This window comes from Pagrus pagrus, assembly GCF_965226575.1.
Source record: "Pagrus pagrus genome assembly, chromosome: 12".
NCBI classification, from domain to species: Eukaryota; Metazoa; Chordata; class Actinopteri; order Spariformes; family Sparidae; genus Pagrus; species Pagrus pagrus.
The window spans coordinates 12691508-12706416 of NC_140196.1; the positions used below are offsets into that span (position 1 = coordinate 12691508).

At 39.3% G+C, this 14909-nt stretch overlaps 1 protein-coding gene across 1 annotated transcript in view; it reads right to left on the reverse strand.

Moving 5' to 3' along the window:
• Positions 1-14909, reverse strand: part of pth1r (parathyroid hormone 1 receptor) — a 53615-nt gene that overhangs the window by 7240 nt on the left and 31466 nt on the right. The window contains exons 3-8 of the mRNA XM_084369733.1: positions 10548-10658; positions 9566-9687; positions 6789-6883; positions 4851-5037; positions 1050-1203; positions 604-664 (exon numbers count right to left, since the gene is read on the reverse strand). Coding sequence (XP_084225859.1) covers positions 604-664; positions 1050-1203; positions 4851-5037; positions 6789-6883; positions 9566-9687; positions 10548-10658 — 730 coding nt within the window. The remainder of the gene's footprint in view (positions 1-603; positions 665-1049; positions 1204-4850; positions 5038-6788; positions 6884-9565; positions 9688-10547; positions 10659-14909) is intronic.

Consider the following 14909-nt stretch of genomic DNA (forward strand, 5'->3'; position numbering starts at 1 on the left):
GCAAAACATTTCTTTAAAGGAGGCACATTATGCTCATATTCAGGTTTGCAATTATCTTTTGGGTTTCTACTAGAACAAGTTTACATGCTTTAATGCTTAAAAACACTGTCCAGTGCTGCAACACTGTATTTCCTCTCTGTCTGAGATGCTCTGTTTTAGCTCCTGTCTCTTTAAGGCCCCCCCTACTGAATACCCAGTCTGCTCTGATTGGTCAGCTCACACATGCCTGAGCCAACACCGCTAACAACAACAGAGCACCTTTGCTAAGTGAATTATTTCATACCGAACTAGCTGGTAGGCATAAATTATGCAAATGTGTGACATGGTGACGTCGTGCGATGTCACAAGGTCATGGAATTAAAGGCGGGACTACTGGCGAGGCGTTTCAGGGCCAGTGTTTTCTGTGGGAGAGAGGAGCTTCTGACCTTTTTAACTTTCAAGATCTTTTACATGCACAAGAACAAATATAAAACACTCAAGGGACGGAAAAAAACTAACAAGCAGATGATGTGTCTCTTTTAAGGAACTGAGGATTAAGAAGTTCTGTTTTTAAGCTTTCCAAGAATACAATGACCTAAAATAATATTCATACAGATCACTTACTCTGTGTCTGCAAATGTGGCTCTCACAGTTGCCCAAACTGTCACAAACATAGCCGGTACTCCTGAAAAATACAATAAAATTATTTACATTTAAAAAACAATATTTATAAATGATAAATATTGCTATAAGAAGTCCATAATTTGCTCATATGGGTAGAGCCTGGGTAGCACAGCATCCACATTGTATGCGCTGTGCTTACGTAACTTAAACGCACAGTGTGTACAATGCAGGAACTGTAAAGCCCACATTCATGCAGATTTTCCATTGTCATCACTTTTTTAATGATAGAAATCAGCAAGGGACTTGGCCTTTTATCCTCAAAATATATTGCATTCTAATAAGACGATTAAAGATTAAACACCTCACAGTACATATGATTTAATTTGCATGGTAGTAAGTCTGCTAATCATATGCATGGAGGTATATGTAAATGAAGCAGAACTCACCCCATCCAATCAGAGTGAATCCCCATAGATACTTTCTGTCCGAGAAGAAAGTCATGAAGATGAGGCTGTGGAGGTACAGACCCTCCACGAGGATCCAGTAGTAATTTGTTGCCAGAAAGTACATGAACAAGGTCACCACAACCTTGCAGCCGATCTATACACAAACAACAAACAAGGAGAGCAGATCTAATCAATACTTAATTATTTGTATCTTCTCATTTCTCCTCTGCAATAAAATATTTCAGTAGTGGGTCATATTCGAACAAAAGATGTTAACAAGAAAGACGTTTTCTGATTATTTTCCACTTTCTATGTAGAGCTGGAGCATGTATTCAGTAATCTGCAATGGAATATTCTACTACAGATTTCTAAATACATACTAAATACATACTTCTAGATGTAACCTAAAATTAAACACAGTCCATTTAACCAGACAGCTGCAGCCGATTCAGACTGCTGCTGCTAGAGACCTCCTGTCTGCAGCTCTTTGCACTGGCTTTTTCTGCATGTCGAAGAGACGACTCTATTGGTTTAAAAAGCACTGAAATGTTTAAGGACAGAATACAGTCATGACTTGCTGTTATATTATGAACCCTTGAAACCTCTCATGTCTTCTGGGACGTGTTTGCTTTCTGCCCCCAGGGTCAAAAGAAAAAGGAGCAGCATTCAGTTCTTATGCACTGCATGTCTGCATCAAACTCCCAGGAAACCTGAGAAAACTGCAGCAAACTTGAGGTCTGCTCCAACTCTCGGTTCTATAAATTGAGGCTTAAAACATTTTTGTTTGCCAAGTTTCTTTTATTTGTTGTCTTAATGCCTCTTATGTGCAATAAAAATGGCTTGTTGTTGAAAGGTGTTGCCTTGTCTTGGCATTTATGACTAAAGATCAGCAATGTTATCTTCTAACTTTTCATTACTTTGTTGGCAATTGATAATTCTACCAAAAAAAAACATCACAAGGTTCCATCACTATTCCAGACTGAAATATCTTAACAACAATTAAATGGATTGCCATACGATTTTATATACTGTAGACATTCATGAGGTGCGAGGACTTGGTAATCTATTGAGTCCCCAGAGGATGAATCTTAATGACTTTGTTCATCCCCTGACATTTCATCTAGTGCCATCATGAAGGTAACGTTTTGGGTTTTGAGTGAAATTTCTCAACAACCATTGAGAGGACTTCTGGGAAATCTGATTTTTATGGTGCTAGCAGGATAAATTCAAATTACTATATTAATTGACTTGTACTCTATAGCTGAAAAGTGCAGTTCACCTATCATGGCTTCAGTTTATGAGCAAATGCTGTAAAACAACAGGAGACAGAATCGGCCGGGGCTAGGTGGTAAGAATGCTAACTTAATAAGACATCTCTGCAACACTATACATAAACGTCCTCGACAAAACGCCAACACTGTTGTTTCTTCACACTCCGTTCAGTTTTTTTTTTTATGTTTTAAACCATAATTCTGGCCATATCTTACCAATTTCTCCTTTAAGGTTACAGCCACATTTTATTTATTTTATATTCAAGTGCATTTAGAGCAGATGTACCACACATGATGGATGTAAAGTGAATAGACATGAAGCTTTTGCTTTGAGAGTAAAAGGCATTTGTCTTGGCTCTCCTGACAGTCTAATGTGTGTGAGAGTTTTGGATGGCCTTTATGTTTGTGTTCTGCACAGCCTGTTATTTCTCTCTGATGGGGTTTCTTGATTCAATATCTACACTTACAGAAACCTAAGCTTTATTCTAAGAAAAAGCACAGAACAAATACAAATTGGACGATGACGTGTTTACTTTTAAAGGACACAAGCGTGTCACCACAGCAACCTATGTGCTAACTCTGTAATGATTGTTGAGACAACAAATATAGTGGATTATTGGAAAACTGGAGTTGTCACAGCAGCGAGTGGCTGCTTTTGTGATAAAAATTTTAATTGTTTTTTGGCGCATGTGAATTTCCCCCGGGCCCTGCTGCCTTGTATTAGACAGACATCAACCCAGTTATTGATCGAATGAATTGAAAATGAATATATAAATTAATTGATAAATAAACAGACAGGTTGACAATCCTACGTCTGTGCCTTTAAGATACAATATTGCAAGTGAGATTTGTCGTTTTTATAGATTTGTCTGTTTGGACAGGGGTTGATAATGATCCAGATAGTATTATGTGCAGTCTTACTGACATGTTGTGTGTAAATCCCAGGAGGCCGTAATGATTCAGTCAGCTATTGATTCGGTCAACATCCACATAGCTGACCAGCTCCAGCTGCTATATTGCCATGGCACTCACAAGCCCCAGTTTCTCTCAACACTCCTTTTCTCTCTGTACTGATTACCAGTCTTATAATTGTCGTCTCCATCTTTTGTAATCAGTCTGTATTCTTACAAGCATTGTTGGGCTACAGCAGGAGGTTTTGCCATTGGGCAGCGTTTTAATTTGAGTTTTACGCCTTTCATGGAGACACAGGTCTATGATTATATATATATATTTTTTTTAAATTAATATTATATTTTCTTGAGGCTGCTGTTTTTTATTGTTCATAAAAGACAGATGTGTAGGAATCATACAGTTTGATTAAATTATTATTATTAATATACAGTCAGAGTCAATAAATGAAAGCACCAAACACTAGTCTGCTTATGTAAGATCATTTTCCTTTAGATTTACATAGACTTTACATTTTTATCAAAGGAGACATATTTTGCTCATTAACAGTTTCATCATTTTATTCTGGGTTACTACAAGAATGGGTTTAAAAACACACTCATACTGCCTCTGCTACTGTCTGTTTAACGCCCTTCCGAATATCCAGCCTCCTCCCATTGGTCTGCTCACAAACGCCTGAGCCAGCACCGCTAACAACAACAGAGCAGCTGTGCCAAATGAATTCTTATGTGTCAAACTAACAACACAAAGTCACAGAAATCAGACGAGGCGTTTCAGGAGCAGTGTTTTCTGTGGGAGAGGAGCTTCTGTTGGTGCGGACTTGGACCTCTTTAACTTTCAATATCTTTTACATGCACAAGAACCTACAGTTTATACAACACTAAAGCAAAGGTAAACATGAAAAAGCATAATAGGTCTCCTTTAATATAGCTACAGTAGTTTTAGAATAAAGCCCTAAAGCTCTTGCAAAAGGGCTAATTTCCATGTTTAATTTGTGCGCCTGGTCTTATTTACGACACACACTACAGTATACAGCATGCAAAAGCACAAACATCTAAGTTCCTTCATTGTGTCACATAAGTCACCTACTTATGCCGTTTTAATCCTGTATAACTCAATTTGGAGAGCCCCAGGATAAACGTGCCCACTAAATAGATTGCGCAAATTGTTTGTTTGCATATTAAAGCATGCATGAAAAGTACCCATTTTTTAAACTCAACTCTGAGAGGGAAAGCCAAGTTCTGGCCTAGTAAAAGCTTGGCACGGGGACAAAAAGTACAGTTTATTTGCTCCAGCACTGGAAAAGCAGGTGAGACTTTGCAAAATACCACTTCCTCTTTGGAAGCAAACGCCCATCTACACCACGAGTCAAATTATCTGCGCTTGTAATGCAATCAAGCGAGGACTAATCCAATTACAATTTGTTTGGAGAAAAACAGCAACGACATCCATTGATGGGCATATTGTGAATTTCACACCGTAATCAAAACATAAATACTGTGTATTGTCACATGAAAACAGATACTACATGTATCTTGCTCCTTGTTAAAGCATCTTCAAGGGCAGAATACTTCATGTCGAGCCCGTCTAAAGATGTTTTTCAATGTGTTGGTGCACTTACAAACTGTGTTTTGCTGGCTGGCGGCGCTTCAGTGATGGACTTGAGGTCTTCCACTGTGACTCTTTCCATGTTCTCTAAGGCTGATCCAGAGTAGAGCACGACATCCTTCACGAAAATACTTATAGCTCTGAGCATGTAGGACACAAATAGGTGCATGTGGATGTAGTTCCTGGTGCAGTGCAATCGTCTGGGGAGAAAACAAACAAGAGCGGCAAGGTCAAAAGATGGATCTGTTGAAAAAAAAAAAACGTGCAAGCGCGTGTGGGCTTTTCACACACACACATGAACAATGCTCATTCTAATTAGAGCCAGCTGAGTTCCACGCTGACTGTAACACATTCTTGAGATTTAGGGGCTCGAAACGCTCAAATATTGAATTCGCCGGCTGCAAAGTGAGCTGTAAAAACAAAATTGCAAGCATGTGTCGGGAATAGCAGGAAAATTTCCTTTCAAGACAAGCATGAGTTTATCTGTCATAATTTCTTCCTAAACATCCTGTCTGAGTGTTTGAGGTCACGCTCCAGTGTTGGAATCAGGCTGCTGGATCAATGGCCACAAAGGTTGCGTCATTACAAAGGCAAGTAAAAAGATGATAATATTTACTGAACATTCATTAGTGTTTTAATGAAATCCAAAAGCCAACATGAACTGGAATATTATACGTCTCATAAAAAAAGTCCTGAAGTACTGAAATTATTAATGCATTATTAACATTTCTTTCTCTAAAGCCTCATTATTGAGCTGGATGTTTGACAAGTGTCCCTCAGAGGACCATTGATTTAGGAGTGGTGGGCGGAAACTAATTTAGTGTACATTTCCCTGGTGAAAAGTACTGAACACAACTGCTAATGTGAAATATCCCTTTTCTCTCGCTGGAAAACATTTATGAGCTCTCCTGTCTACAAGCTGACATGTTGAAGGGGAGACATGGCTGGAGTGCTGCGGAGCACGGAGCCAGAATGTCAGATGGGCCCCTGGGATAACTTATTAAACTCATTTGGCCCGTAGATTTCCTGGTGCCAGTTGGGAGCGTTCCTAAAGCCTCCTGACTGGCTGCCTGTATGGTAAGTCACGCCGGTGGGAACATTGGTAAACAGCGCCTTCACATCGATTCCTGATACTCTCTATGCTAAACAAAATAAGCAAATAATGACACGTCTGCCCTGCATTAATCAGCTGGGAAAAATCAGAACTCTCGCTGCATGAATAAATGAATTCAACCTTGTTTCAGGGTTTTTCTCCAATTAAGCACTGTTACTACGAAGCCAAGATAAGACTGATGTGTGCAGCATCTTTGGAAATTCCTTCTGTCAGCCTATAGGAGAAGCAAAGCTGTTTTTGCCGTGTTTGTGGTGACAGAGCTGGATGTTTTTACGGAGACCTGGGGTCTTTTCTAGTCCTTTGTGTGGAGAACGAAACTGGATAAATTGGACATAATAAGTGTAAAGACATAAAGAAACATAAACCTCTATCTGTTTGCAGAAATGTACTTAGCTAACATTTATTCTGGCGACTGGGTTGTTAAATCAGCATGAAAATAACAAAGAGCCTAAATGTCAGACACTGATGGATGCAGAGTCAATGTAAAAAGGTAATGTTTTACACAGCATGCATGTTTCATGTTGCTGCCGTGACACAAAATAAACTGCACTGCATGCCTACGCAGCTCTGGTAAATTGCATGACTTGCATGATAAAGCCTCTTTTGTCCATTAAATCATCATGAAATTACTGTGCTCTCTGCACCGCTGTGTGTTTTCAACTGATAAAATGGCACGGAAAGCAATTGTGCCATCATGCCATCAAACATTTATAGTGGAGTCACTGTTTTGATCCCTTCTGCAATTGCTCTAACCTTAATTTCTGACCCTTGTCTAAAGCCCTCTTGTGGGAGCGACTCTTGTTAATTGGAAAAACTCTATTGACGGCATCGACTCACCGGAAATATCCCAAGATGAGGACAGCCACCATGAGTGATCCCAGAGAGATGGAGTATCCCACTGTGTAGATGAGATACAGTCGGTGAAAGACCTCCTGTAGGGAGAGAATAATTTGTTAGAAATGACAACAGGACAGCAAAATGGATGCAAAGAACTTCAGCATATCCTCCCTTTACTGTAGTTATATTACTGCATTTTAGTTTAAAACACATGGTTTTATTGTTCATTATAACCTATATTTGTATGATCATGTAAAATGGATAAGATTCAGGTTAAAAGACAATATTCAGTCAGCGTACACAATATTATCTTTTTTAAGGAAAACATTATCTCCACCTTGGAAACTCACACGAATACTGACGTTAGATGTTACAAGACCTGGTTTAACACTCTCAACATTTAGGGTTGCTCTTTGTTCTTAGTTACATTAAAACAGGTTGAAATTTTAGTGACACCATTACTTTATGTGAGTGATTTTATTACAAAGAGCATATTTTTACAAGGGGCAATGTAAACATTTACACTTTATTGGCATATTGGCTTGGCCTCCCAAAAAACGTAGCTTCAGAAAGTGTTAATTTCAGTGCGTTTGAACATGCCTTGCCACTTGGTGACAGAACTGTCTGAAGCACCCAGAAATTACTGATGGAAACAGCATCTGACATGGGTGGCGGAGCAGAGAAAGTCTGGGTGGGGCAGTTTGATCCTCCAGCAGTGAGCTGGCAGCCAGAGGACACTGTAAGGAGAGCAACTAACCAGACCCTCTGTGCGTCAACATGCTGAAGGGGCCAACAGCTCTGTGTGATGTAACCAGATACTCCACTGCTGTTATCATTTAGCATCAGGATCCTGTGCCAAAATAACGGGTGTCTTAAGTTGTGGTGGTGGTCGGCGGTATGGCAGTTGTGCTGTGTGGGGCTTTCATTCGTGCATATGTATTTGTCATTAACTGCTGCAAGCGCTCCCTCGGGAGCCCATCAACACAAACATCTGAAGTCAGAGAGAAATTGAAGGGCGCCCTGATGAGGTTATGCCCACATCCTCTGCACCACATTCAAGCTGGGGAGAGGAAAATGTGTGTGGCGTTTTCATGGGTAAAAATCAAAGTATGACAGGCTTTGGCCAAAAATCCTGCGTTCACTTTCTTTTTGTTTGTTTTTTTGTTTTTTTTATCAATAAGCAGCCGATCATTTTATTCCTTGTACATGTGTGTAGGCGTGTGTAGATATGTATGTATATGTATGCATTTACATCCAGGGTTGGGAGGGTTACTTTAAAAAATGTATTCCGATACAGTTACTAATCATCTACGTAGTTCAAAATGTTTTTTTCCATCATACTAACCCACCTTTTTATTCTGATTTTTAAATTCTATTTTTTTCCACTATAAAATATATAAATATTGGACAAATCCTTTAAGTATAAACAACATCATATGTGAGCAAATGTAAATGTATGTAAGCTTTGCACTCTTAAATATAAAGTATATAGAATGAGTGACTGATTACTCTATTACTCTACGCCTGCTATCCATCTGCAAGGTCCCAGACTTTTAGTAACCACTAGCAACGGTACAAAACAGCAGAGCCATTTAACACTAAACTCCAATATAATCATACACCTCATTCATATCTAGGCTGTATGTGAGATTATTGAAATGCTCCATAAAACCCACGTCAGCATCATTACTGCGCATGATGCAGTTTTACTTATACAAGAATGACTTTTTCATACAGTATATACACACAATAATGACTGAGTAAGTGCTATTTCTCCATTTACAGCCAGGTTATAGCTGTTTTCCACCCTTCTTACAATACCCAGTAGGCCCATTCCCTGGCAGTGTTATGCTCCGACATCTGACCCTCACACAATGACGGAGAAAGAAACACTACAGGAGCAACCGCGATCAGGGTCACATCGACCTTTGTTAGTCACTTGGGGATGGTGGTAGTAAAAGGCTGCTATGTTTGGTTTACAAAACAATTGTCTCAACATGTGCCGTGTTGTGAAGGTGATGTCAGTGCTCATGGTATTTATGATCCCAGAGTTGACTCTCACATGCTGATTATGTTTAGTTTTTATTTTACAGATGGTTAAGCTTTATTGTAATGTTAAGGTAGTATACAGCATTGGAAATGTGTGTTGTAAGATTAAAAAAAGTATCAACGGTGTGCAGATAAATTGAAGAAAAAAAAGTCAAAATAATTTGTATTGGGCATATTTAAAGGTGTGTTATACAACTACTGGTATCCTTGAAGGCATTGAGGCACTACTTCTTTTAGTCTGATAACCTCATTACCGGGAAAGCACCATGACACACTGCAGAATCCTTAGATCTAAATGTCTTCTTATCACTGTCTAGTTGCTCTAAAGGCGGCTTTGAGGTTGAGTCATGGCTTTCTGAGAACTTTTTCAATTTGCAATTACGACTAATGTGACACAGTTTCCAGTTTATATCTGAACATACCATTAGCTAATTGTAACCTCGTGTTATCACAAAGCAACCGCATTGCCATCCTGTCATTATCTCCCACTGTCACCATCTCGACATTTCATTAAATATAATTTAAGTTCACTCTCACTGTACAAATACTGAGAAGGCATGGCGACAATCTATCATAAAAAAGGGACTGTAATTGCAGAATAAAATGGTGCAATTGCTCTAAAGAGTGGCAATTTACTCTGATGATATACTCACAGAGGCTTTTAATTATTGTGGATGAAACTCTAACTGAGTCAATGAGCATGCAAATGGTCACGAGACAGATCTCACCTTTTCGTGGCTATGGTTGTAATGGTAGAGGAATTTTGCACATTCGTTATAATTAGCCCATGTCTTGTTGATCGAGACCTGCTCCCACGTTCCATTGTTGTCACACCGACGGTACGCTAGTCCTAGACACCAAACAGAAAAGTCTGTCTTTAATTACAGATTTCACAGCCTGATGTTTGCCAACACAATCAATTACCCATCCACAGCTCGTTTCTTTATCAAACCTGCGTGTAATTGTATAAATAATATAAATAATTGTACAAATTGCAGGTTTGAAAACAGGTTTGAAACAGGTTTCTATGGAAGCCCTGAGAGGCAAGTTTTCTTTTCATCTGTGAATCAAGTAAAACAAATAACATAAAAAAAAAAAATTGGTCTTTTTTCACTACTCTGCACGCAAGTAATAACATTAATGTTACATAGAGTAATATAGACTTCCTTGTGTTTAGAGTGCATGGAGAAATGACCTCTCCCCTGAAAGAAAACATGAATGCTTTTAGTCCTGTTCACAACATGGGTTAGTGGCCAAAATGAGTATTACAAAAACAATCACTTAAAAAAAAGCCACTCTTCTAAAGCCTAATTTTTTTTATTTTTCATTTTCACTCAAGTGTTTGCTGCCTCTGATCTTTCTTTTTTTTTAACTTCCGTGTTCCCGAAACCAAAGAGTACCTTCATCACATTTTGTTTGAACTTCAGAACACACAAATGAACCTGACGAAAAGAAAAACAAAATCTGTCATCTGGCAAAACTTTCACAGATGAAAAGCAAATAATTATCCTGACAAAACTAATATAAAAACTAGAGAAACTGAAAAAGGATCAACAGATTTGTACTCTCTTGTCTCTCAGGGCTTCCGTAGGTTTCTGATGAAGCTATGATTGAACAGTATATCGTAGCACCTGAGGCCCGGTGCTCTTTCACCAGCTGAAAATGAGCTTCAGGGTTTCGACTGCTGACTTTATGCAGGGCAGGTCTTACCTTTATGGTTGAAGTCATAGATGTACTCTGGACAGGCGGTGGACACAAGCTTCCCCGGAGGCCCTTCAGGCCAGCAAACAATGCCGTCCCATTCTGGTGAGCAGAAACCATCTGAGACAAAAGAAGCAACGATGACTTTTAAAAACAGAGCCAATAGAGTGTTTCCAGCATTACATTGCCATAGGCGTTTACAACAGCAGCAGTGCTGTGTGTTTTCAAGGATCCAGTTGTCCTTTAAAAAGTAGGCCAGATGCATGAACTTTACCCTGTTTGCAAATTATCGCTGTGTAGCAGCCTTGTAAGTTGTGGTACGTCTGAATGTACATTAGACATTTTGTTTTTGTTTAGTTTAAGGACAACATGGGTCAACCAGAGAGAAAAAACCCCTCCCCATCTATTGTAATATAATTAAGACTCGCAATCATGGAATTCTCAGCATGCTGAAAACAAGTCGTCCATTGAATCTATTGTGTTCATAAAGGCTTGTTTGTTGACTGCAGCAGATTTCCATAACTGCTACATTGTTGATAGCATCATACTGTTTTTAGGTCGTATTGAATTGGTTTCAGTATGGATCCCATTTATGAGATTCCCTGCAACACAGGCTGAATTGCTACATTGTAAGTAGCCTATTACGGCAATTAACGGCAGTTAAATCGCTCATTTTCAACTCTGTGTCATAAGGGATGCAACTTACAATTATCTATTTCATTACTGATTTAGTAAGTGAATTGCTTGGTCCATGAAATGTGAACCAAATGCCCATCAGTGCAAACCTTTGAACATATTCAATTTGAATACATGTAAAACATAGAAAAACTGCAAATTTGAGCACATTTGAGAAGCTGGAAACATTTGATAAACAGTCAAATAATCGATTCATCAACAGTTTTTTTCAGCTTTCAACTTCTAATGAAGACATAAAATGTAAAATAATCATCAAAATATTAATAATAAAACTTGCTTTTTCCTTTCCTCAAGTGTTTTACATACAGTAAGTTCTTGTGCATGTAAACGATTGAAAGTTAAAAACAACAGAAGCTCCCCTCTCACAGAAAACACTTCTCCTGAAACACCTCGTCAGTGGTCCCGCCTTTAATACTGTGACTTTGTGACATCACACTACGTCACTACGTCACACATTTACATAATTGAATGCCTGCCGGCTAGTTTGATAAACATTGATTCAGCACAGCTGCTCTGTTGTTGTAAGCTGTGCTGGGTCAGGCGTGTGAGAACTGACCAATCGGAGCAGACTGGCTATTTGGGAGGGCGGCCTTAAAGAGACAGGAGCTAAAACAGAGCGTTCAGAGGGAGAATGCAGTGCTGCAGTACTGGACAGTATGAGACAACTGATGTGTTTTTGAGCCCTAAAGCATATAAACCTATTTTAGTAGTAACCCAAAATAGAATTATGACTCTGAAAGCGAGCATGGTCATGTCTCTCTTTGCATGTCTTAAACAATGAACATTTTGAAGCAAACCAATTAAAAAAAAATCCACTATTTTAACATCTTTCTTTAATTACACTCCACACATTATTGTTTCAATTACAGGATTGGCTGATGAAGTGAAACTCAGAGGAGATTTCTATTCAAGTTTTTTCTTCTTTTTTTTTATTGTGATGAGGAACATTTGCATCTAAAAATTGCAGGGATCATTATAACTTCTCTGTTTTTGCCTCACTTTCTTCAACCTCTGGAAAATTCTGAAGATCGCATGACATGAGACTTTGTAATAAAACATCTATACATAGTTCAGACAAAGAGCTGCAGGTTCAAAGGGGGAGAAATGCCATTTCAAAGCGTAAAGCCCCTTAATTGACAGCTAAACCATGAACCTCAGCTCTCTGATAGTGGGAGCAGAGAAGTCCCTTTCCCCACAGATTCCTGGCAAAAGCCCCCCTTATGGCTTGGCATTTGTGTTGTATTATTGAAAACATCTGCCCCACTTTGACCACTAATAAGCAGCTACGGATAAAACTAAAACTATCCTCTCTTTGCAGTAGATCCATTATTTTCTCATTCCTGTAATCAAACTTACAAAGAAACATCTGAAGCGATGACGACATGCTTTTTATTTGCCTGTCACTTGGAGCGCAAAATTAAAGAGCAGACCGAGTGGAGCTGACGGATTCCTACGGATCTGTGTTGGGAGAAAAACAGCGTTTGGTTCTGAAAATCACACTGACCACACATCCTGGGAGTAAAAGTAGAATTGCTGTTCACTTTTGCCATAGGTTTTATTGCAATAGGACCACCTACTAACTGGCTTAAATTAAACACCAAACACACACATGTAATTTCCCGCACATTTCTTGACCACGATTTAAATATAAACGTGACTATGGAGGGACTTTGGTATTAGTGATGTCAGTGAGGTTTTTAATAAGGTTTTCTTTTGCCCCCGACTCATTTCATTCTGACCTGCAGATGTCAAAATACATACTGCATTTTCTCATGATACATGCAACCTTTTAGAATGATTGCTGATGTTATTCTACACCCAGACCACAAGCTTGAAGGCTGAGCTATTTTCACACTGCAAGGTCTGGGGCATTGAACCCACATCCCTCCACTGTGCTCTCCAGGCAAACCTCAGTGTTTCCCTCAATGAAATCCTTGTCTCAGTCACGTAATGGAGACTTTTGTGTATTTAAAGCACAAATGAGAAATAAAAACAAATTGATCAAACGATGAAATACAGCAGAAACCGAGGTTTTAGCCTCACAGTTGGTCTAATCCTCAATGACGAGGAATTGCACCATAAATTCACTACTCAGAACAAACCCCACATTTCACACTAATGTTTTAAAATAGTCGTCACTCCACATTTCTTATAATAGTTCAGAAAACCACGAGTTTACAGTGCCAGAAAAAGACTCCGGGGGTGGTCAGGCAGGACACAGGCAAGAATAATACAGATGTAAAGCCAAAGTCCTAAAAAATGCATGCGAGTTGCTATTCTCTGAGTACACCTCAACCCACAGACTCAGGGTCACACCACAATACAAGAAATTCACTAACAAGACCACGCCACATTTTATCGTTAAGGTAGTTTATTTAAATTGGAAGATTTTGCCGGGATAGGAAAGAGGGGTCGGGGGTTGTTGGATGAAGGAAGGGAGGTTTGAGTAGGGTTTTGGATCGGCTGGACCGTCTAGGAACCGGGGAGGTTGAAACTCAGAATGGGGGTACGTCTCAATGGGCGCACGTCTTAGTTGGCGTGGCTTCATTGTCCCCCGTGGTTCCTGTGCTGGAATGGCCTGGGTCCCTGTTCTGGAGGATCTTCTTGCCATGTGATGGCGATGTCGAAGGCTGGGCAGCCGATGATCCTGTGAGATGATAGTGGAGAAGGAGAGGGTCTGGAGGGGAGGGTTGTAGGAACTTGAGACGAACGGGAGAGAAATGGTCAGGCTTGCATAGATTTCGCAGGTGATTGAATCAGGGTGACGTAGGTGATTGGGTTAATGCGACACAGGTGGTTAGGTTGACGAGACGCAGGTGGTTTGATTGGCTGGGCCTGGGTGGCGGATTAGCGAGGAGGAGTGGCGTGGTCCAGTTCCTGAACCTCAGTTATAATAACTCCATAAAAAGAAAGTTCAAACAAAAATTACAAGAGTGAATTCTGTCCAAATCCTAACGACCACTTCAAGGAAAACACTTACATGGATCGTCAGAAAGCACAAGTAATACTTTCCCCGAACTTTATCAGATCTTGAAAATCTCTTAAATTCCCCTCAAACAGAAACCATTAACTGGATTTTAAATTGATTGCCACATAATTACAATCAAACAACCAGATGAGACACTTCAGTTCAAATCAAGTTCAAATGAAGTGAAGTCAAAGCAATTCATGAGCCATTAAGTGAAAATATCTCAAATCAGGCACGCTAAATGAGCACATACGTGATTATCCAGGCATTAGGCACAACTGCACCAGGGTCTCTTGTTTTTTTTCTTTATTAAGGTACAGTAATGTGTTCATCTTAATTCCTTCAGCTGTTATTGAACGCAAATGTGCAACCTTTCGAAAGAGGTCAGAAAACAGCCGTCATATGCAGGTTGAGTCACGTCAAGTGTGTGACTGCATCATCCGGTATGCAGGTCAGCTCTGATGTGCTGATGTACCCCTTAAAACAGCACCTAAAGCATTTCACAGTCGGATGTGATGGGCTTGTTAGAGTACAGATTCATCCAAGTGAAAGAATACATATAGTGCACTAAAAAGAGCTGCAACTATTATTTATATTATAATAATTTGATTAATAATGATTAATCCATTCTTTATTCCACAATTAATTTTTTAGTTGATGAAAGTCATAAAATATTGAAATAGGTTCAACGTGATGTCCAATTAATC